The sequence below is a fragment of the Tinamus guttatus genome, unplaced genomic scaffold, assembly GCF_059628265.1.
Source record: "Tinamus guttatus ecotype Peru unplaced genomic scaffold, ASM5962826v1 Tinamus_guttatus_pri_ptg000045l, whole genome shotgun sequence".
NCBI lineage: Eukaryota > Metazoa > Chordata > Aves > Tinamiformes > Tinamidae > Tinamus > Tinamus guttatus.
In genome coordinates, this window is record NW_028288579.1 from 3,457,788 (window position 1) to 3,479,514 (window position 21,727).

Consider the following 21,727-nt stretch of genomic DNA (forward strand, 5'->3'; position numbering starts at 1 on the left):
CCCTGCCGAGGATGCTCTCCTCTGTGAGACGTGCAGAAGGCACCACGTGCTTTCGGTTCCCCTACCGAGGAGGCCAACAAGAGGAGCCTGTGGTTTGCCCAGAGGAGCCGGTGGTTTGCTACGGTTTTTGTTTCAGCCTGGCCAGCTTAGGAGCACCACTCATAGCAGTGCATGCTGGAGTCAGTGCAGCTGCAGGCACGAGAGTCTATTGAATTTCCAGTCCCCGGAGAGGATGTAGCAAACGCCAGCAAGCGCTGCAGCAGCAGCGTGCAGGATCCAAAATAGCCTCACCGCGGGCTGGTCATCTGCTGCACCATCCGAGTCCTGGCTGGCCTGAGGCTGCTGCGCTCTGGGCTCTTGTGTCCTTGTCACCTGACAGATCCTTCTCTTATGTATAGTCATATATAGTTATAAATACAGTTGGGAGCATTCCTCTCCAAATGGCTCCATAAAGACTGCAGGAGCTTTGCTTGTGAAGAGCAGCGTGCGGGCAGGATCGGATGCTTCCTGCTGGCATGTGCCTCAGTTGGATTTGAGGGGAAGAGCCCATTTGCCTGGACACCGTCTTGCAGATCCCTCCTGGGCAGCTCAAGGCTGCCGGGGAGGCTCTGGGAGAGGATGCGCTCCCTGCACCAGTGTCCCTGCTTGGGAAGCTCCCACGCGTGGCGGCTCTTCCTGCTCCTGGTTGCTGTCCCGCCACCAGCGTTTTCTGGGATCTCCCTTGCGGTTCATGTTGCTGCTCTTTCTGGCTCGTTTTGGGTTTCCACGGCCGTTCCTCGTCGCAGGCAGTGGCGTCTCCTCCGCTGTGGGCAGCTCCTGTTGCTGTGAGGTGGCTGCAGACAGAATCATGCGATATGGCTCCAAATCCCCATGTCCTGCCATGGCATTAATGCATCGATGCCTAAATGCTTGGCAGACTCCAATCTGCTTGGTGTGCTAAACGTGTCCTTTCAGACCAGCATGTCCCCACGACGTCCTAACGTGGTCTGACTGGCTGACCTGTGTGGCCAGGACACGTTGGGCAGAGGTGCATGCTGTGGTCCTGCAGGTAGCAGCTGTCGGTGCCGTTTCACCTTTACATAGTGACCTTTGTGGGAAACGCTCACGCGTGCGTGGGAGGAAGCTTTATTGCTTCCTCGTTTGCTTAACGAGATCAGGGAGATCATCTCTTAGGAATCTGAGGGGAGGTGGGTTGCAGACGTGGAACATTTCTGTTCCTCCCTTGGCTAGATGAAAGGTGAGAGCAGAAGCGCCGCGTTTGGAGCCGTGTTGTTGCTGCTGGGTTTCACCGTGTTTCTCCAAGGGGCACACGTTCAAGGTTGGTGCCCGTGGTGAGAAGCCGTGGAGGAGCTGCCTGTGCAAACTCTGTGCCCAGGATGCAGCCTGCAGCCAGCACCACCCTCCCATGGAAAACCAACGACCAAACTGGCTGCGGGTTCCCAAGAGAAGACAGTGTGAAAAAGGTCTCCCTGGCAGCTCCGTGCGCGCCAAGCTCGCGTGAGGTCGGTCCTCACTTGCCGTTGGAAGCAGCATGGCCATGGCAGGTGCCTTCACACTGCAGCAGCGTGAGGCCATCACAGACCCTACCTGTTTTAAGCCAAGGCGTCGCGTTCATCCAGGGCTTTGGGTCCTCAGCCTTCTCACCACCAGGCACTGCTGTCATCAGGGTTTTAAGTTAAAACACCTTGAGGACAACGTGTCTCTCCTGCCCTTTCTTGGAGAACACATGGCAGGAGGCTCCTGGCCTCTGCCTTGTCCGGTGGTGACATCTCGGGGGGCAGGGACCCGGGAAGAGGCGGATTTCTGGGGCAGTTTTGGGGTAGCAAGGTGAAGGGAGCTGATAAGCGTGGGGGGGTTCCAGCCACTGTGGGGGGCTGCTTTCTTTGATGCTGTTTTGAACCTACTACTGCTCCAGATGCCTTTCTTGCAGGCACTCGGAGTGTATCGCGGAGCTTGTTTTTATTAGTTCATCTGCTTAAAGTGGCGACAGGGAGCAGAGAGGTGTTTTTCTGTAAACTCGAGAGGCTTATAGTCTGCGGTTTCCTAATCTGACAGTTATGAGAGCAGGAATTGGAGCAGAGAAATGCTGGACTGGGCCTTTCTGCAGAGATTAGAAATGCTGAAACATGTGATTTTGCTTTTACGAGAGCCCTTCCTGAAAGTGCACGCGCTCAACCTCGCCACATTTGTCTTCCTTGGCTGACGGTTTGGAGAGCAGTGAGGGGGCTTGCAGGGTGCTTGACTCTCTGCATTTCTATTGAGCTCTCTGCTTATTTAATGAATGTTTTTACCTCTTGGGCTTTTTACATCAGGTTGCCCTGGACACACCAAGCTTTATTAGGATAAATATCTTCAGGATGTATTTATGGTGGTGTTTCAGCAGAGGGAAGAGGACTTACCAGCAGCTAATGTGGATGAAGGAGGGTGTCTGGTGCTTTGTACAGGAGGAAGAGGAGGAGAGTTTGTGCCCACCACGGTTCCTTGATGGTTTGGGGAGGGATTCACCTGCTCTGAGACCTCCAGAGCATCCTGGTCTTCAAAACATGGGCTAGCCCACCAAGCTCCCTTCATAGCCCCATGGAAGTGTGTTCCTCTGAGGGCTTTGCACCTTGCCTTGGGATAGGCGCCCTGGAGACCTGCTTTTCTCCTTGGAAGATGCCTAGAAGACTAAAAATTCTTCACAGTCAGTTGCTTAACAGACTTCTTTATCAGAAAAGGCCAGGTCTGGGATATTTCAGAAGAGTGATGACATGAAGGCAGATTGAAATGAAGTACATTGAAACCATCACCCACCCGCCCCTGGCTGCTCGTTTGGGTTTACCCACAAGTATCTCTGGCCACGCTGAGCACCCGTCCCTTCGGGTGCTGACTGCACACAGCAAAAGGCAGCTAATCCGCTTGCCTCAGGTCCTCTTGTTCCAGACCTGCTCCCCGGGGAGGCCGCTCACAGCGCATATTCTGCTGTGAGATGGAGCTTGGGACCTGGGGTTTCTCTAAGCTCCTTCCGCCATGACCAACCAAGGCACTCGCTGCGTTTCTGGCTCAGCACCGTCTCGCTCCCGTGCGTTGTGCCTTCCCATGAGGGGTAGCTGCATCTGGATGTGTCAACTCCTCTTTTCTCCTCGGAGAAGGCTGTGAATCCTGCTTTTCTCCTGGTGGCTGGATTTAGCAGGAGGAAATCGGAGCGGCTTTAGGTGCATCTAACGCTCACCGTGTCGCTGCTGCTGGGCAGCAGTGTGAAATTTTCCATCAGGGAAATGACAACCAGATTGCTGTGGATTATTAATGTGACCAAATAGCTTGTTTTTCTACAGAGATGAAGCAAAATGCAGGTAGCAACTATTAGCTTTGGAAAGAGAAATATAAGGGTGATTTAGAGGTAGGCTCCGGGGGGTTTTAAATACACCGTTGAACCAATTGACTGATTCGCCGTAGGGAGGTGAGACTCTGCAGTGAATCGGGCTCGCACAGCTGGGGCTTTGCGAAAGCGTGTCCTGCCGCGGAGCAGGAGGGACGCGCGCTGCTAAACCAGGGGGTTTCTGCGCTGCTTTTCCCCCCAGCCCAGACTGTGTTCCCAATGTGGTATCCTTTTTTTTATTATTATTTTTGTAAAGTCCTTCCTTGGAGTGAAACGCAGAGGCTTAGTACAAGGCATGATTGTTGGGCTTCTCCAGAGGGGCAGGAATTCAGCAAGGGCTTCCTTAAGGAAGGGCTTGGGGTTTTGTTTTTGTTTTTAAAATCTGGTTTGCATTGAGCCGCCTGGCTGTTCCGATTTTCCTTGTCTGAACTCACACTGTATGAACTATACCCTACATATCCATTTTAAATAGCGCTTGAATTTGAGCTGCCGTCTCTGCGGCATTTCATCACTGTTAACATAACAAGAGCGAGGCACGATCCAGGCTCGGAGGTCCTGCGCTGGAGCTTGAGGATCTAGACTTGGCTCTTGATCAGTCCCAAACCCTGTTGCCTTTAAAGGAGGAAGGAGGAAACAGCTTCAGACCTGAGAGAAAAGGGGAGGAAAAAAAAGACTCATTTATTTATTTAAAGTAAAATGGACAGATTGCAAGGGTGAATGACTCTGGGAGAAGCACATAATCCATTGGAGGTGATTCCTCAAGGAAGTGAGGAAAGAGAACATCTGACATCCACCTGGCAGGAAAATCACAAGTGGGGCATCATCATCTACAGCAACACAATATACGAATGCACAAAGCGGACGTGTCGCAAACGTGAGCGAATGTGCAACCTCGTCACCAGCAGCCTCAACTCACATTAGTGCCTCCAACTTAATTCGTGGAGCATGAGGCTGCAGGGGCCCAAAGCTGTACAAATGATGCAAAGTCGTCCCTGGTAACGTTACGATCCAATAACTGCTGCAGCATGAAAATATCAACCATCTGTGCCAAAGCATCTAAGGAAAGCTATCTGGTAAAAAGGATTAAAGTGCCTCTCTATGTACACAGCAGAGCCTGGTGAGCATGGAAGCTTCCCTAAGCGGTGTTAGAAAGTGTCAGATTTTCAGGTATCCCAGGAGATGCAGAGAGGAGGGTAAGGGTTGGTAGCTGCAGAGATATTACAGAACTGACTGGCTTGGAGGAGCCTGGGCTGCAGGTCCATCATTTAACAGGGATCCCCGTGGTATTGATAGCCCTGTGCCATGAAGCGATGTGCACAGCGGGGAAGGCAGGAGAGCCCTGTCTCCCTCTGTGGCAAAGTTCCTAACGCCAGGAATGCCAGTGCGAACCGAATTCCTTAGACCGTGATTTGTGCAAGCCCTGAAGGATGTGCACGATCCCAGGGCTCTTCCCGTGAGCTCCGCTGCGTTCCCTCCCTGGAGGCGCCTCGCTTCCCCCTCGGCGCGTGCGCCGCTTCTCCCGTTAACTCCACCACGTTAACTCGTCCCGGCCGAGCGCTGGGAGCGTTGGCAGCCCTCGAGGTTTTCCCTCCGCGGAGGCGGCCGCGTCGCTCCGCTTGCATCGAGCTGCAACTTCATTTCCTGGCACAGCCGCTGCGTAGGGCGCTCGGGCTGCGGGACAGGAGGGTGCCCTATGGACTCGCACATACTCTAGTCAATTAGCTCCGCACAGCCAGAAATTACTCTTATTAAGGGCTTGTTGTTAGAGACTGAGGGAGTCAAATCGATGCTGATAGAAGCTGTCAGAGCTGTTAAGCACTGGGATCACTGACTTCACGCCCTTCTCTCTGTGTGGTATTGGGGGTAATTCTGTTTATTGACCTCTGGGGTTATGCAGCCACCCTAGTATTTTGAAGGATCTATGAGGTCTTGTAGGGACTGGTGTGTTTTTATTGACGAGGTCACAGTGCTCTAGTTCTAAAGTGCCAAAATAAAGTGGTGCCAGAGCTCTCATGCGTTAAAAAAAAAATAGGCCCTACGCATAAAATAGACTTTATCCTGGCTCTGAAAGTTGAATCCTTTGAGAATTAAGGGTGATTTCACGCAGCAGGAAAATGTATGGTGTTTCTGTCAGATAATTCATCTCTCTGGATGCTTTAGGGATGAATCTATGCAGATTTCTTGACATCTGTCTTCGACTAAACTTTTCTTCAGTTCCCTGGATAGGAAGCTGTAAGTGTCAATCCTTTCCTGTTAATTTTGTTCGGAGCCTGGAAATACTTGGGCTGCCTTAGATCCTATCGCCGCAGCGGATGCTTCAGCTGCCATCAGCACCTCGCGTTATCTCTGCTCAGGCAGCGCCGAGAAGCAAATCAGTCCTGGCGGGATGACGCGCGTGCTCCAAACGCGCTTCCTCCTGGCGCGGATGAAGGATCCCGCGCTCCGCAGACGGGCGCTTCCTCCCGCCGCGTCTCTGATCGCTGCAGGTGTCCCCCGGCGCGGGCTGGCACACGCAGCGAGCGCTCGTGCAGCGTCCCCGCTCTGCGCCAGCAAACGCTCCTGTCTGTGCGCGACTCCCCTCCGCTTTCCCCAGTGCTTCTGCAGAGCCCGGCCCGGCGCTGAGGCTGCTGCGTCCCGGCGGAGCCCCCTGCTCAGCCCACCCAGCCCCGCAGCGAGGGGGATGCGACCCAAACCAGCACGTTGTTTCGACATCCGTGGGATTTCTCGCTCTTTCTTACAGTGGTTCTTTTGCTGATGCTGGGAAATGAGCGGCTTTTCCCCCATGGAAGTCATCAGCATTAGAGATAGTGTTTCCAGTGTAAAAACCCGGTTTCAGCAGAGCTCTGCAGCACAGACAGCCTTATTCTTTCTTTCCCCCGCTGCTCCCTCCCCTTGGTACCTTCTCAAGTACTAATGGGGAGATAAGTTTGAAACTTGGTTTAGATTAACTAGAAATAGAGGGCTTTAAATCTCAAGTACTTACAAGGTGTGACCAAGTGGAAATGCAGCTTTTGTTCGGCTTAAGCTCCTTCAAAACCTGGGCAGATGGATGAGCCAGTTCATGTTTTTCTTGCATTTTCTGGGATAATATTCATCCTGAAATCTCAAGCTGAGAGAGATAAGGAGTTCAAGCAAGAATATCTACTGTGCCTCCTGAGAGCAGTAAAGAAAGCATAGCCCAAGGGCTTGGAGGAGGGCATGGTTTACTGGTGATATTTATGGCTCCAGGGCAAGGATAATTCATGACAGGTCCCTTCTGGGCTGGCTGGCCACTGTGCATCCCTGGAGTGTTCCTGGCTGCATTTTTCCCAGATTTGCATCCCATCTTGGGTCTTTCTGGTGGGAGAGAGGCAGAAGAAGCCGGAGCAGGAGCACCTCACGATGCTGCGGCATGAGGAAGCTTGGCCATGGGCTGCAGCGGCACGACAAGCTGCAAGGTGAGGAGAACGCCGTGCTCCCCTGCACGGCACTGCGGCCATGGGAATCGGAATCCTTCCTCGTGAAGGGCTGAGATCAGACAGCAACGCATGTTAACTATTATGGGGAGGAATAACGAGAAATTGGGAGAGATTAGAGGACGCAGCAGAAGGGGAGTTCCTCTTGAGTAGAGCGCTCTGGCTTCTCTGAACTGAAAGCTGCTTTACTCTCTCTCTTACAGTATTGCTTGCTGTGGCATCAAATATTCAGGCTCTATTCAGTCTATAACAAAATCTTCCTTTCCCATGTCATGCTGGGATGAAACGGGACTTGTTCAGTTGTCTGTCAAAGTCATTTTCTTTGTATAAATGGCTATAAATCCTGAACTTCACAGCAGTGCTTTTTCCCCAGCCTGCAGAGCAAAGAGCATGCTGCCCTTTCCATCTACAACCACGCTGGGCTGGGAAGGTGGAGCCAGCGGGAATGTGGGATTAATGAGAGATGTAGTCCAGGCTCTTCTGGAAGTATGTGCTTGAGGTTGACGTGATGATACCCTTCAGCATCGTGTCAGAATGGGTGAAGAGTGCAGGGACACAGGCAATTCGGGAGGAGAAGAACGAGAGCTCCTGCAATCCTGCCACTTTGAGTTGTTTTCCAGGGGGAGAACTTTTTCCTTTGAACCAATTTGGCAAAGGATCAGTAGGGAAAGCGTATCAGTGTATCAGGCTCCGATTAAGCGCAGCTCAGGTTGGAGCGGCCGGACCCAAGACAATAGCTAACGCTCAGCTCCTTTTAAGGAGCCTCAAAGACAATGAATGTCACTGCTGAAAATATGTGTGGATCGAGTTTCTATTTATAAAAGAGCAAGCGGCTCCGTAGCTAAGAGGAGTTATATTTACTGAAGGGGATTGAAGTGGGTTTTTGGATGGCCGTAGCTCAACAGAGATTCTCGAATCGGCCTGACCTTGTTGGGAGCCAGTAGGAGCGGAGCCGGCAGCTGTGGCCATCCTCCCAAAGCTGTTCGGGGGCAGGATGGACACCCAGGGCCAGAGGAAATAACAAACCGTGTGAAGGACGAGGCCGTTAGGAGACTTGCTGGCCAGCGACAGGACCGGTGCGTGTGATTCCTGGTGCACAAAGCCCTGCTGGCAGCGAGGTGCAGGGTTGTGGTTGGTCTGGGTAGGTAGGGCCAGCTCCTGGCTCCGGCAGGTTGGCGGAGGAAGGTGCAGGTGCCAATTCCAGCCCTTGGAAGCCGATGAGCAGGCTCGGAGGTGACACGCAGCTTTAATGAGATGTTTGCTCAGTTTGAGCGTGCAGCAGGAGGGCTGCTTAGCCCTAACCCAGCGTCGCCCTCGGCTCCTCCGCGCAGGCTGGTTGAGTTGACAGAACCATTGATTAAAGACCTGGAGCAGATGGAGAGACAGGTCAGCTTGAGGAGCAGGGCACATCTTGTGTTTGTGGGTCCTGTTTGATTTTTACCTTAGGTATATCTATTAAAAAAAAAAAACCTACAAGTGATGAGTCAGTAAAATGTTGGTGTTTCCTGGGAAATAGCTGAGGTCGTTACTTTCTTCCTGTGGTATTTTTCCTTAGTTGCCATGGCAATGATTTCGGGAGGTTTTCTTCTGCAGTCGACTGAGGGATTGAGAAGTTTTCGTGGTCTTCTGGATGCGCTTGGTCAGAAGTGGAGCCCTCGGGGTCAGGAGGGATCTGCCTTTGGCCAGTGGCCCCCTCCGGCCTTTAGCGCCGTGGCAAGACAGAAATCTTTTGATGTTATGTATTTTTTGTTAGCAAGATAGAGAAGAGATCTCTTGGGAATATTAGCGCTTCTGTTCAGCCCTTCTGTGGCAAGGGAAGACCAGGATTCTCATGGCTTGAAGCTCTCTGTCCTGGCAAGAGGAGGGAAGGGAAGGGCTGTTTGTGTCCCCGGGGTTTGCCAGCCCTCATCGGTGCTCCCAGCCCTAAGGTGCAGGAGGGAGCGAGGAGCTCCCCGAGGTGCGTGTCAGGGTGCTGGGCAGCACTTCACCGTCCAGCCGGGCTGTGGACCCCCTCAGCCGGTGCTTAAGGGAATTCAGCCTTGCTCCTTCTCTTTGAGTGACGTTTCCCCGCTCGTTCCCTCCATCCCGGCCTGCTCAGGAGCCGCGTTGGAGCCCGTACGCGCTGGACGGAGCAGAGCACCGGCTGCGAGTGAAGCACAGAGCAAGGCTGCAGCTGCAGCCTGAGAGCTTCCCCCGAGTTTGGGATAAATAAATAAATAAAATGCCCTGCAGCCTATTTCTGGATGCTGAAAAAGGCGACGTGCTGGTCTCGCTCTAAGGAACGCCTTGGGGCAAGATTTGGCAATCAGAGATGTTCTTCCCTTGCCCACTCTTTGCTCAGAGGTGCCCCAGGACCGTCCTGGTGACAAGAGCCTGGGCTCCCAGGGGTGCTGACGGGGGACAGGTCCACGTGCTGCGTTGGCGCGTGGTGCCGCTCTGTCGTTGGATTTCGCGCGCTGCCAGCGCCTGTCAGCAGCCTGTTGGGTGCATCAACCGGTGGACGCTCTCCAACACAGAGCTAACAGGGAATGATTTATCCAGGACACTACAGCTGCGTGTCCAGATATTCTGGAGGCAAAATTCAGTGTTTACCAAGGACCCGCTGGAAGAGCCGGTATTTCACGCTGCAGCTGAATCACACTTGTATCTCGCTTGTTCTGGGTGTGAGTTGTTTAGTCATAGCAAGCTTTCCTTTTAATTAGTCGCTGCTGCTGCTGATGGGGGAATTAGCAGAAGCTGCAGTTGATGGGGAATCGTAATCCAAGGCAGATATCCTCAAATCAAACCGGTGGGCAGGGAGCGTCATGCTGCAAATAAAACACCCGCATTTTGCACCTTGTTCCTGCCTGTGGACCTGCATGAAGAGGGTCCTTGCTGGCACCTGGGGGTCTCCACAGGGTTCGTATGGCCACATAAGCACAGGCAGCGCTGGTTCGTTTCTCATCCCTGCTCCTTGGGAAGCAGATGTTGCCCTCGCTGAGGTTGGGGCGCTTGGTGGGAAGGTGCCGGCTGCGTCGGGGCTGGAGCTGGGCCGGGAAACTCCGACTGTCCCAGGTCTGTGCTGTCGAGAGCAGCCTGGTGGCATTTTGCTTAGGTGGTTATTGTCAGAAAAGGGCAATTTATCAAAATTGCTCTTAGGAGGGGAACAGTGAACTCTGTGTTTAAAACAAAACCAAAAAAAAAAAAAAAAAACCCACCAGCCCACTATTGAAGTGCACTGAAATATTTGAAACATCCATTTGAACGTTTTGGGAACAGAAAGTTCCATGTTCTCTGAGCTGACTTTTATTTATATTTTTTAATTTTGGTTGATTTATAGAGGAGAACAAATGGATAAGGGAATGCGGGCTGGAGCAGAGCGGAGTGCTCTCAGCATCTCGGAGACTAAGTGCTGCAGTTAACCACATCTGAAACGCCTTGTCCGTGCTGGGGATGGGGTGACAATGTTAATTCCCACGGGATGGGAAACCCACTTTCGTGCTGTATTTTAATGATGCACAAGGAGAGATGTCTCTGACACGCCTGTGATCTCTCTAAAGCGGACTGATCTTCAATGCTGTGTATACGCATGTAGACGGATTTTCTTGGGAATCTTACAGCGGGGGTTATCCGAGCTGCCTCGCTGGGGTTTGGTGCCCCGTTCCCAGCTGGCGGTGCCTGTCCCCTCGCGGTGGGATCCCTGCCGGCCGCGTGTGGCCCGGAGCGCTGTGGGGCGCTGCGAGTGCCGGTCCTGCTCCGTGCGCCCCTCTCCTCGCCCTCTGACACCACCACCGCTTCCACCTGGGCTTACAAGGCCCCATAAGGCTTCAAGCAGAAGGCACTTGCCAAGAGCAAACTGCATTAAACCCGTTTCTTAATGCAGAATCGCCACGTTGGCTGGCCAGGCGGTGGCTTGTCCCGCTGGGAGGGGATGCTCCGGTTCTCCCTTTTGCTGGTGCGCGTTGTGCTGGCGAGGCTGGGGACGGCAGGGCTCGTGCTGGGGCTCTCTTGCAGCCTGTTTGTCGGCGGTGATGAGGACGAGCGGGAGAGCTCCCGGGGCCGTCACCGCGACGGGAGCAGCACGGCCCGCGCGGGGCTCCCGCGTTATGAGCGAGTTGGCATTTTGGTGACTAACGTGGGCTTCCAGCTATTGCGGATCGTCCTGAGGTGCAACTTGACTTGCTCGCGGCCCGTCTGCTGCCTTGTCTCTGAGTGCTGCCATACACGTGTAGTTTTCAGCCAGAGCTGTGTTTAATATCCTGAGCCTGTGCTTTAAACCTCGATCCGCAGGGGAGCGATGGGGACTGTGCGTCGAGTGCGTCGGGCGCGAGCCGGGGACCTGCTGGCTGGTGGGAGCGACGGGTGCAGACCCGCATGTGCTGGGACATGAATTGAGTAAAACCCTTTGTTTTCTCCTCTGGTTCTCTCTTTTTTCCCTCCTTTTGTAAAACTCACTGATTTTTTTGTGAGGCAATCTTTCATGGTTTTAGTTCCCTTATTTTTCCATAAGAGGAAAAGACATTGGAGATGTTTGAGACACAGGAAGGGCTTGAACCGTTTTCTGTTTGTAGTTTTTTCTTTTCGATGCGCTCATTTCCCCCTTCGCTCGCTTCGGCTGCAGCTTTACCCTCTCAGACTCCCACCAGCGTCAGTGCCAGGCCCCAGGGACCACTCTGCAGCGCTGGGTAATGTCCAAAGAGTGTAGGTCTCATCCCGGAATATCCCTTCTGCCGGGGATGGAGGAACTGGAGCTAACAGGGCCTGGAAGGCTGTGCCTGGGGACTTTGGTGCTCGGAAACCCAAAGAATTAAATGCCCGTGTAGTTTTCTCTATATGTACAACACATATTTGTAAAACCTTTGGTTACTATGGTTTCTTGGTGCTCCGAAGCACAATCAGTGATGCAACGAGCCAGGTGATGGTGATAGCCTTGCATCACCCTTCTCCCCAGGTGATGGGTTAGACTGGGACAACCCATGTCCAACTCTGCAGCTTGTGCTACAGGGGGTCCTGGTGGGTTTGGGGAAGTCCTTCTCCCTGCTGCTTCCTAGCCACGAGTCATTTTAGTACCATGAGTTGGTGGGAGCAGTGAGGAGCTGGCCCACGAGTGTCCTGTGTTCCCTTGGGGTTGTTGCTCCACTGCTGTGTGCGCGCTGGTAAAGCTGGCTGTACAGCACCATAGTGCCTGGGTGTCTAACGATGCAGGTGGTTAAGGTGATTACCTATGGGAATTTAGATAAACATTTACAGAAATTAAGTGCCAAACTGCTACTTAGAAGAAGAATCAAGTACCCGATGTGTTTCAGGTGTTCTGCAAACCCTTTCAACCCACTGTGTCTTGGAGAGCATCAATTCTGCCAGCCTGACCCCATGGCCATCTCTCAGCAGGGTGTTGCTCTCTATTTTTAATGCAATTTTTAAGCAGACGCATGGAGTTGTGTATACATTAGGGGGGCTGAATTGGGAGAATGACTCTGGCATTACAAATTTGGTTCCTATCTTTGCCACTGGCTGAGAGTATGATCCTGAACAGGCTATGCCACCATGTTTTATCTTCTGCCATATGTTTTCCAATAATGCACGCCCACCTGCCATGGAAAGCACAGCACTTACTGTCTGTAGGCATTGTTGGGAGCCCTCTGTGAAATATGGTAGAAAAACATGAAAGGTATTAATTTAGGTCTTCTGGAAGTCTGTGCCTTTTTTTTTTTTCATACCTCTATTTTTATTTTGCCAGTCTGAAATACTAGGATTGGACCCTTTTCTCAGTAGCATTTCTGGGCTTTCTGATTATCAGGTTTTCCAAAGAATTTCAGTTAAAGTACCTAAAATCACCAACTACTTTTGAAAATCTTATCAAAGCTTTTGATAATTTTAAGCCTGCTTTTTTATTTAATGTCTTATCAGAGAAAACATTTCAGCCTCCCCTCGTGTATAAGGAGCACTGGGATGGAGGCTGTGAAAGCACTGAGACTCTGCACATGACACTTCTAAAACCTCCTGCCGTGGTGCTAAAGCAGTGATTAACATGAAGTCCATGTCTCGATTTCCCTCTTCAGTTTATAATGGATATCTAAACCTTAAACGGTAGTTTTCTTATCTTCTCTCTCCCGGGGTTTGTTTGCTATTGCCACTTTCCTGTTATACAGTTTGCACCGATGTTTCTGCATGACGATGTTCAGTCTTGCTCCGTTTCCGAGCGTACATTTGCCTAACAGAGCTGTCCTGCTTACCTTTTCCCTCTCCTCCTGTTCTCTCCCCAGCCAGAGGAGCTCACCAATGCCCTGGAGATCAGCAACATCGTCTTCACGAGTCTGTTTGCCCTGGAGATGCTGTTGAAAGTCCTCGTTTATGGTCCTTTTGGCTACATTAAGAATCCATACAACATCTTTGATGGAATCATTGTGGTGATTAGGTACGCGTTTCCCCCCTCGTTTAAATGTTTGATTAAAATGCAAGGTAATGGAAAGTGGGCATAATGACTTCCTATGACACTTTTTACTTATCTGCTGTAAATTAGTCTGTGTACGCACACACGCAAGCACTAAAACATATCCTTGGGATGGTTTTGTGGATGTTTTAGAGGGGAGCCCAAGCACAAAGCTACAAGTCTAAATGAACTGGGAAAGCCTAGGATCTGAACCCAGGGACAAGGAAGAGTCTAGGGAAATCGTGGGAAAGTCTAGGATGAGTATCCAATTAAGTAGTTGTTTGGTTGCTTGGCATGTGCAAAGCACCTGCAGCTGCAGGCACTGGTTTGCAGCGTGTTTTGGATGTCTCGGTGGGTCTCTGCTCTTGGCAGCTCTGGAGCTCCTTCAGCTTCCAGCAGGCGCTGGCAGTGCGTCTGCCTGGGATAGCTTCTGCTTCCAGCCTCTTCCCTCTGAATTTCCCCCTTTTCATTCCGCAATGCCTTTTTTTTCCCCTCAGTGTCTGGGAGATCGTGGGCCAGCAAGGCGGGGGGCTCTCGGTCCTGCGGACGTTTCGGCTCATGCGAGTTTTGAAGCTGGTCCGTTTCATGCCAGCCCTCCAGCGCCAGCTCGTCGTCCTCATGAAGACCATGGACAACGTGGCCACATTCTGCATGTTGCTGATGCTCTTCATCTTCATCTTCAGGTGAGGGTTTGGGGAGGACTGGGCAGCAGGCAAGAGGGATTCAGGAGTTGAACGTTCCCAGAAACGGCCTTGCTGGCCAGCACTTGTGATGGGCTTGCTGCCCTGACTAAACTCTCTCAAATGAGACATTGATATTTGCAAGGAGCGTCTTTCAGCTGAATAATTCCTTGATATCTTCCCAAGACAGCCGCTTTGATACTTATGGACTAGCAGAAAGCCTTGTGCTAAAAATACTGCCAGGGATAGGGCAATGTTCCTGAAACGAAGTCGGCTTCTCTCTGTCTCCTGTTCTGTACTGGTGGTTCGGCTCTTCATGACTTCTTCCTTTGATAAGGAAGCTCTGCAGTGGAAATATTAGAAATAGACTTGAACTAGCCCCAAATATCTGGATTTTGGTCTAGATTTTGAAAAGAGCTTGTCTTTTTATAATAGCCAGCTCTGTCCCAACAATTTTGCTGCTGAGCAGAATGAGGGAAGCCAGTGTCCTCCATGGAATAATGTTCCTTTACCCAGAATGACTCTCCACACCAAAACACCATTTGCTGCCATGATGCTAAATAGAGCTGTGAATAATTTGATTATTCAGGTTACTGGCCAAAAGCTGGGGAAAACAAATTATACTTTAGAATCAGTCTAAATGGAAAGGTATTCTGTTTTCTTGTCAAAATGGAAAAAGTTATTTCGGGTCACCTGATGTGTGTTATTCAGGCATTTCACAGAAACTCTTTTTGTCTTTCTAATTCAATTTAGATGCATTTTGCTGAAAATGTGTCATTGCAAAACAGAAAGTCAAAACATTTTGTTTAGAAAATTTTGAAACAAAATGTTTTGACTTAAAAAACAAAGAAGAAAAAGAAGGCACAGACATACTTTCTGACTGAAACTGTTTGACAGATTTGACCTAAATTCCCAATTGGTTTGCGTGATCATCATGCATTTTTTAGCGACAAATGATTCATCTTAAAAATAAAATAAAATAAAAATAAAATAAAATAAAAAAGCATAACTGAAATCTAGAGACATATTAAGCCCTGCTGTATGATTTTTGTTTTGTTTTTGTTTACTGTCATCTTCTGTTCAGCCCTTGCTTTCTCTCACATGCAGCATCCTGGGGATGCACCTCTTTGGCTGTAAGTTTGCTTCGGAGAGAGACGGGGACACTCTGCCGGACAGGAAGAACTTTGATTCCTTGCTGTGGGCCATTGTCACGGTTTTCCAGGTACAAAGTGGAAGTCGCCTTGGTGCTGGTTGGCATCGCAGCGCTTTGGGCAGGGTTGATGCCTGGGGTGGTGCAGGAGGCAGTTGCTGCCCCGTCTCTCTCCGAGTCGGATGCTGGGCCAGATTTGTCCTCCAGAGCCTCTTTCCGCCATATCTTTTGGGTGAGAAGAAGGGCAAACTCCTTGTGACGTACCATGTTGTATCCAAATGCATAGTTATGGCTGTGATGGATGCCCTGAAGGAAAGGTGCTCGTCTTCATGCAGTGGCTGACCTGCACCTCTGCCCATCCCAAACCCAGGTACCCAGCCAGGCTTGTTTTCCTTGGATATCTTCCTTTGGCTGATGTCCTCTCTCTGCAGATCTTGACCCAAGAAGATTGGAACAAAGTTCTGTACAACGGCATGGCGTCCACCTCTTCCTGGGCTGCTCTCTACTTCATTGCTCTCATGACGTTTGGGAATTATGTCCTCTTTAACCTGCTCGTGGCCATCCTGGTTGAGGGTTTCCAGACTGAGGTAAAGTCCAGCTGCTCATGCCTTTGTGTTCTTACGAAAATTCTGAGCTTCTGTGTCTGGGCGTACGATTTATGAAACATTTATAAAAGCAATACATGAGAAGAGTTGGGGAAAATTATTAGGTCGTCTCTTTTTTTTTTTTTTTTCCTCTCCTTCTTCTTAGCCAAGGCACAATTTAATACACCAAGCCCTTTAACTGAGCTTAAATGAAAAGCATTGTTAGCATTAATACAACACTCGACTTCAGCGGTGAGTCAGTCCCTGCTGATGGAGGAACTGCTGTGGCAGGGTCTTTGAAGCAGGTTTTGCTGTGTTTGGGAGCCAGATTAAAAGCCCCTCCTGAAAAGTTATGCAGGCTGTTGGGAGCTTAGCGCTGGGATTGCCTTTTTGATGGTACGTGTTCGCAGCACTCTTCCCCTTCCCAGCACTGCGGTGCTCTGCACAGTGTAACCTACTTCAATTCTAGTCTCTGCTGCTGCTTCCTCGGGCTGGGAATCTTCATGGAGCAGCCTGGATTCCTGTAAGGTTTCACGGTGGGGCTTTGGTCTAGCCCCAGCCTTCCTTCTCACTGTACGGTCGTCCGAAGGGAAGGAATGAGCGTGTCACCGGGTGTCCGGAGTGAGGGCTGGTGGCTGCCCTGCACAACCTGCCTGCCTGGGCAAAACCCTCCGTGCAGAGGGAGAAGGGGCACCTTCATACCCTGCCCGGGGGTCTCCAGAGGTAGACGGAACCGAGCGCTGCTCCCCAGCCCCTGCCCGCGCCGTCACACAGTGTGTCTGATCCTTCTTGTTGGTTTGCTTGCAGTGTGCTGGGGTGACCACGTGTTGTCTGAGCTTTGCCCCTTGTCCATCGTGATGTTGCACCCGCAGTGGGTCGCTGTGCACAGGGCCGAATCTTGGGGACTCGTCTCTCTCCATGTTGGTGCTTTGGTTTATCCTTGTTCCTGCCGTGGCTGTTTCTCTCTGTAAATCACCTCCCGTGCCCTCTCAGCGGAAGGGGAACGTTGCGGTCGGGCTCTCCTGAAGAGCATCGTGTTCCCATGTCGGAGCGAGGGGCGCTGAGAAGCTCCTTGTCGGCCGGTGATGACCCAGCCTGTGGATGCAGCAGCTCCTTGCGCTCCCACGTTTGCTTTCGGCCCGTGGCAGGGCAGGGGCTGGCGCAGGGGTCCGGGCTGCCCTGCTGCTCCTTCGCTGCTGCTTGCAGAGACTGGAAACCCAGGCAGGTCCCTGAGTCCACATTCCTCCCCGCTTGCAGGGCTGTGATTTTACCTCACCAGCAGTTTCAAGGAACGTGCACCAGATTTATGTGACTTGTGACTCTCATTACAGTGTGATCACAGCACTATTTTGTATCACTGGCCTTTCTAATGGCGTTTTAATAACAATCTTCCCGCCGTGCCCTTGTTACGTCACAGTCTCCCCGGTCTTCTGGAAGGCTGGAACGGGATGAAGGGGCAGCAGGGCTCCGTGCACAGCCCTGACGCTTGACCCTTGCTGTATTAGGGTTGTTTTGGCTTTCATTCCCTGTCAGATTTCTGGGCCGAAATGCGAGCCCGGGGCTGCTGCCATTATCTGCTGGCTCCTCGGCTGCCTCTCCTCAATCTGCAAGCACCTCGTGAATTCGAGAGCGCAGCTTTGCAGCCCGCCGTTGCTAGGCAGTGCGTGTATATAAGCAGTTAAGAAACAAAAAGAACCTGTTCCAAACTTTCAAATCCGGAGCAATATATTTTGCAAGGTTTTTTTTTGTAACCTGCTTTTCTCATGCAAAAGGCACGTGCAGGATTTTAGGCGACGTGGGTATTTTCGAGTGTGTGGACTCAGGGCTGATGCTGATGCCTTGGACGCGGGTAAAGAGAGCGGGGCCTCCACTCCACAGAGCTGTGGATTGGGAATTGCTGCCCGAGCCATCGGGTCCTTGCCCTGGGGATTTGTCTCCAAAGCAAACTCTGGCTCCTGGTAAGAGAGCGTCGTTAGGCATGAAGCTCCTCTCTGGGGAACTGCCACGTAACGTTATCTCCAAAGCAGATTCTTCCATTGGTAATCCCCCCGGCTGTGTGTCCTCCTGTCCCTGGCAGCCCTCGCTCCTGGGTTTGCTTCTTTTCCTTCTTTGAGCCTCTTGCACACCCAAGGCCCACTCCGTGATGGTGCCTGCTGGATGGCATTCCTCAAGCCCTTCCATGCTTTCCTCCATAGGTAAGAAAGACATAGCCTGGCTCCCTGGGTGTAGCATTGGACCTTGGATATGCAGTCTGAGCAAAGAGAACTTGGGCTTCTATGGTTCAGCCAGAGGAAATAGGCTGTTTTCCCTCATTTGAGCCTTTGGACTGTGTTCTTGTTGCATCCCTTACCTTCTACATTCCTATCCGTTTCATTGGGACCATCCTTGAGAAGGAAACGTGTTTCCCTGTTTTCTCTTTGGATGACTTTCCCCCGTCTCGCTTCCTCTGTTACAACCAAAGACTTTAAATTAAGTGTCCACCGCATAGCTACAAAGACATCGTTGTCCTGATCAGGTTCAAAAGCTGATCAGTCTTTCCTAAGCTTTTCATCCCAGTCTACAGTGGGAGGAGTCTTAAATCCCATGCAGGAAAAACCCCAAGCCAATTAGACAAGAAATGAAGCCAGTTGCATTCCCTGCCCTTTCTACTGTTGGACATAACCCTCATGAAGGTCCTGGACCCAGGAAAGGGTGCTGGTACCATGGACGCCCTGCAGACCCTTCCCAATGGCCCTTGGCAAGTTGCAGTGTAGAAAACCTTCCTTTTGGAGTTGCCAAGTGCTCCCTAACATGTTTGGAGAACCCCTGAATGCCACTGGGGAAGGGAAGACCCAAAGAGGAGGTCAAAAATCTATATTTTCCAATTGGGTAGGGAAAAATGGATTTCTGGTGCTGTAAGCAGACACCGGAACTGCTTGTTAGACCAGCTGGGAACTGGATCGTAGCCCTCGCAGTGGGATCACGTCCCCGCTGATTTTCGGGAGATGCAAATCACGTCCCCGGTTGAGCGCTTCCCCCAAAGAGGCTTGAGCCAAACCTATGTGGTTATGATGGCTTTCCTTAAAGCGGGTATTTCACCTGATATGGTGTTAATCAAACATTCATGAAAAGTCTGCATTGCCGCTTAATGACAGCATAATAAATAAAGATCCCATTATGCAACTGCCAAAAAAAAAGGTCATGTTTTCAATAATTAGCTGGTGTTTCATTAGAGCAATTATCACTTAGGAGCTGAATCTCTTTTGGAAACACTTAATTTAAAGGTAAGGCTGGTCTCTCCAAGGGCTCTGCTCCCTCCCGACCTTCCTCCGCGTGCCGCCGAGCTCGTCCTCGCCGCGGTCTCGCGTTGCCCTCCCGACTGCGTCCTGCTCCGTCCTGCCTCCCCTCCTCTCGCTGTGCCCTGCTCTCAGCGCTCACGTTGCAAGTGTGAAAATTGAACCCCCCCTTCCCCTTGCCTCCCCCCTCCCCGTTCTCACTTCAGGAAATCTCCAAGCGAGAAGATGCGAGTGGGCAGTTAAGCTGTATTCAGCTGCCTGTCGACTCGTCGGTGGTACGTACGCGCTGAGCATGAGCACCCCCAACACCGTCCCATAGTCTCTGTGGTGACTGGTCGCACACCGTGATGATGTCCTCATTGTAGTAGCTGTCCTTCTTTGTTCTTTTTTGGTTTTTCTTTCTTTCCTTTTGGTTGTCGTCATTGTCAAGTCAGCCTTGATTTCAAGTCCCTTCCTTTGGAAAAGACAGATGAATTAAGGCTGGTGCTTTGTGTTGCCTGGAGCAGCCCGGCCTCTGCTCTCCTTAGAATCTTCCAGCTAGGAAAGAGCGCCAGTGGTGCTTCCCACAGCTTGTGTCCAAGGGCACGTTTGCACCCTGCAAACGCCTCCCCTTGGCCGTGCACAGGACCCCAGCAGGGACCTGGAATCAAGGCTGTTTGTGGACACGTGTGTGTGCGAGCTCCGAGCTCCGTGCTCCGCAGGCCGCGGTGGTCGCAGGCGGAAGGAAGGCCGCAGCGCAGCCCAGCACGGCAGCCCGCGGTGCGGGGCTCTCCGGGAGAAACCCGCTCACACAGATGGGATAACGAGACGTCAGAGAAAAGCCCGTTCTGCTCTGGACACCCCACGGCTCTCTGAAACGCAGCTCTCTCCAACCTTATTCTTCTCCCTCCATCCCTCTTTCTCCTTATTGCTCCCTTTGCTGTCCTTTCCTGGAAGTTTGGCTTTTGCTCCAGCGCAAAGGCCCTCTCCTATTGTACTCGAGTATGTTCTCTCTCCTTCTGTACACGCCGGTGAATCCGCTATACCAGTCCCTCTTGACCTACTCTAATTTTCCCGTAAGGATTTTAACTCCATCTTCTCTCATAACCCCTTTTCTATCCAGAAAGGCAAACTGGGAGTGCAAGAACAGGTAACGCCCCAGCCCTGCCGCGAGATGCTTGCCTGCACCCGTGCTTAGTTCTGCATTTGCTGTTCTAGAGGGATGCTTTCTGTCCTCAAGATGTAGGTTTGGTGCTATGGGAATGGAGGGTGGGAAACCCCCGGCCCTGCTTTCCTACATCTGTGCCCGTCTCGGAGCATGCCTGGAAACTTCCCTCTGGGCAGTGGAAGAACCTTCCAAGAATACAAAATAAGTAAAACTCTACCCGTTATGTATTCACTTTTAATAGCTCCTAAGGGAGACATGAGTAATTCCTGGCAGGCCTACTGGCCTGCCGAGCTGAGGGCCTGCAGGAGGAGGCTACCTGAAGCCAGCTGGAGCCCGCGTTCATGAAAGAGAGAAAATTTATGAACCCAGCAAAGTTCAAGCCCATCTGACTTTGCTGTTCTCTCTTGAGGTGCATTCCTGACCTTCTCCAGTCTGTGTGTCCTGAAGAAGGAACTTCCCTGAGTAACACCACAGAGGACCTGAACACTCGGGGAAGTTAAGAGCCAGGACTTTACATCATGCTATCTTTTGTCTTAAAAATGTATATCTGAGGGTATCCAGTCTTTCTGGAACAGACCTCTAACTGTTCATTGAACTCAAGAGCGGAGAATTCAGGCTTGTTCCTCTGGAGCTTTTCCTGAATACGTGTGCAGCACTTCAGTTGTGTTGGATGGGCCTTATGCCGCCCACCATCTCCTCTCCCAGCCACCTGCTGCAGCGCTTCCCTCCAAACCGGGGCCCTTTTGCCTATTTTTCTGCCCAAACAGGTATCCCCAAGCACCAAACTTGATCAGCCTTGGCCAGGGCTCCTGAGGGTGCAGCTTAGGTGTGGGGTTTGCAGGGGCTCCTTGGTTGCCCCAGCTGGAGTGAGGTCCTGCTTGGCTTCTCCCATCTCAACGCTCCCTCTCCCTTCCCACCTCTTCTCTTCCCTGACATGTGATCTGATGGGGTTCGACGCTCTTTGCCAGAGTAGCGGTTTCAGCAACAAGTCATCCTCTTGGATGGGCGTCATTCTGGCAAGCGCCGTTCCTCCCATGGACTCTCTGCTGGATATACCACACCCTAAGCACCTTTCTGCAGTGCCAATGGACAGAATCATGGGACATGCAGAGATGTCCCTGCCCAGGCCATGCCGCAAGACTGAGCAAGCACCTGGGCACCACACTGGAAGCATTGGTCAATCTCTTCCCTCTCCTCCTCAAGGGGACATGGACGGGTCCTGAGGATGGGCCCAGGTCAGGATGGGTTCTTATTCAACCCCGGGCATGTGAAATAGCACAGCGGAGCCTCTGTGAATCCCCTAAGCTTAAACTTATGTTGTAGGCTGCAACTCTAAGGTAAATGGCCACCCAGGGGCAGTTGCTACCAGGTTCTGCCACTTGGATCTTCTCTGCTCCAGTGGGGCTTTCACTGATGTGTGCCCATCAGCTGAATTGGAAAGTCAGGGCTCTATGTCCTTCCCTGAACCCTGGATTGCTTCAAAAGCTATGTGAATGCCTGAAGACACCGAGGTTTAGGTCACAGTGTGTAAATTGAGCCATGACTGTGCTCAGTTTTCTGCTCAGCAGAAACGCATCCTTCCCAAACATCTGCCCAGTGTGCAAATCCTGCAGCAGAAGCAACGTTTTCCTTGATCCTCTCTGCGACTGCGCTCAGAGTCAGCGGCAGT

General features: G+C 51.6%; 1 protein-coding gene across 4 annotated transcripts in view; it reads left to right on the top strand.

Moving 5' to 3' along the window:
- The window catches only part of CACNA1G (calcium voltage-gated channel subunit alpha1 G), a 115,987-nt gene that overhangs the window by 38,103 nt on the left and 56,157 nt on the right, over nucleotides 1-21,727 (top strand). For 3 of the 4 annotated variants that reach the window (XM_088538157.1, XM_088538166.1, XM_088538169.1), the window contains exons 10-14: nucleotides 13,056-13,207; nucleotides 13,720-13,905; nucleotides 15,010-15,124; nucleotides 15,484-15,639; nucleotides 19,118-19,186. In XM_088538157.1, the coding sequence (XP_088394283.1) occupies nucleotides 13,056-13,207; nucleotides 13,720-13,905; nucleotides 15,010-15,124; nucleotides 15,484-15,639; nucleotides 19,118-19,186 (678 nt within the window). Of the gene's footprint in view, nucleotides 1-13,055; nucleotides 13,208-13,719; nucleotides 13,906-15,009; nucleotides 15,125-15,483; nucleotides 15,640-19,117; nucleotides 19,187-20,013; nucleotides 20,041-21,727 lie in introns of all 4 variants that reach the window. The other variant, XM_088538173.1, reaches the window with a different exon arrangement.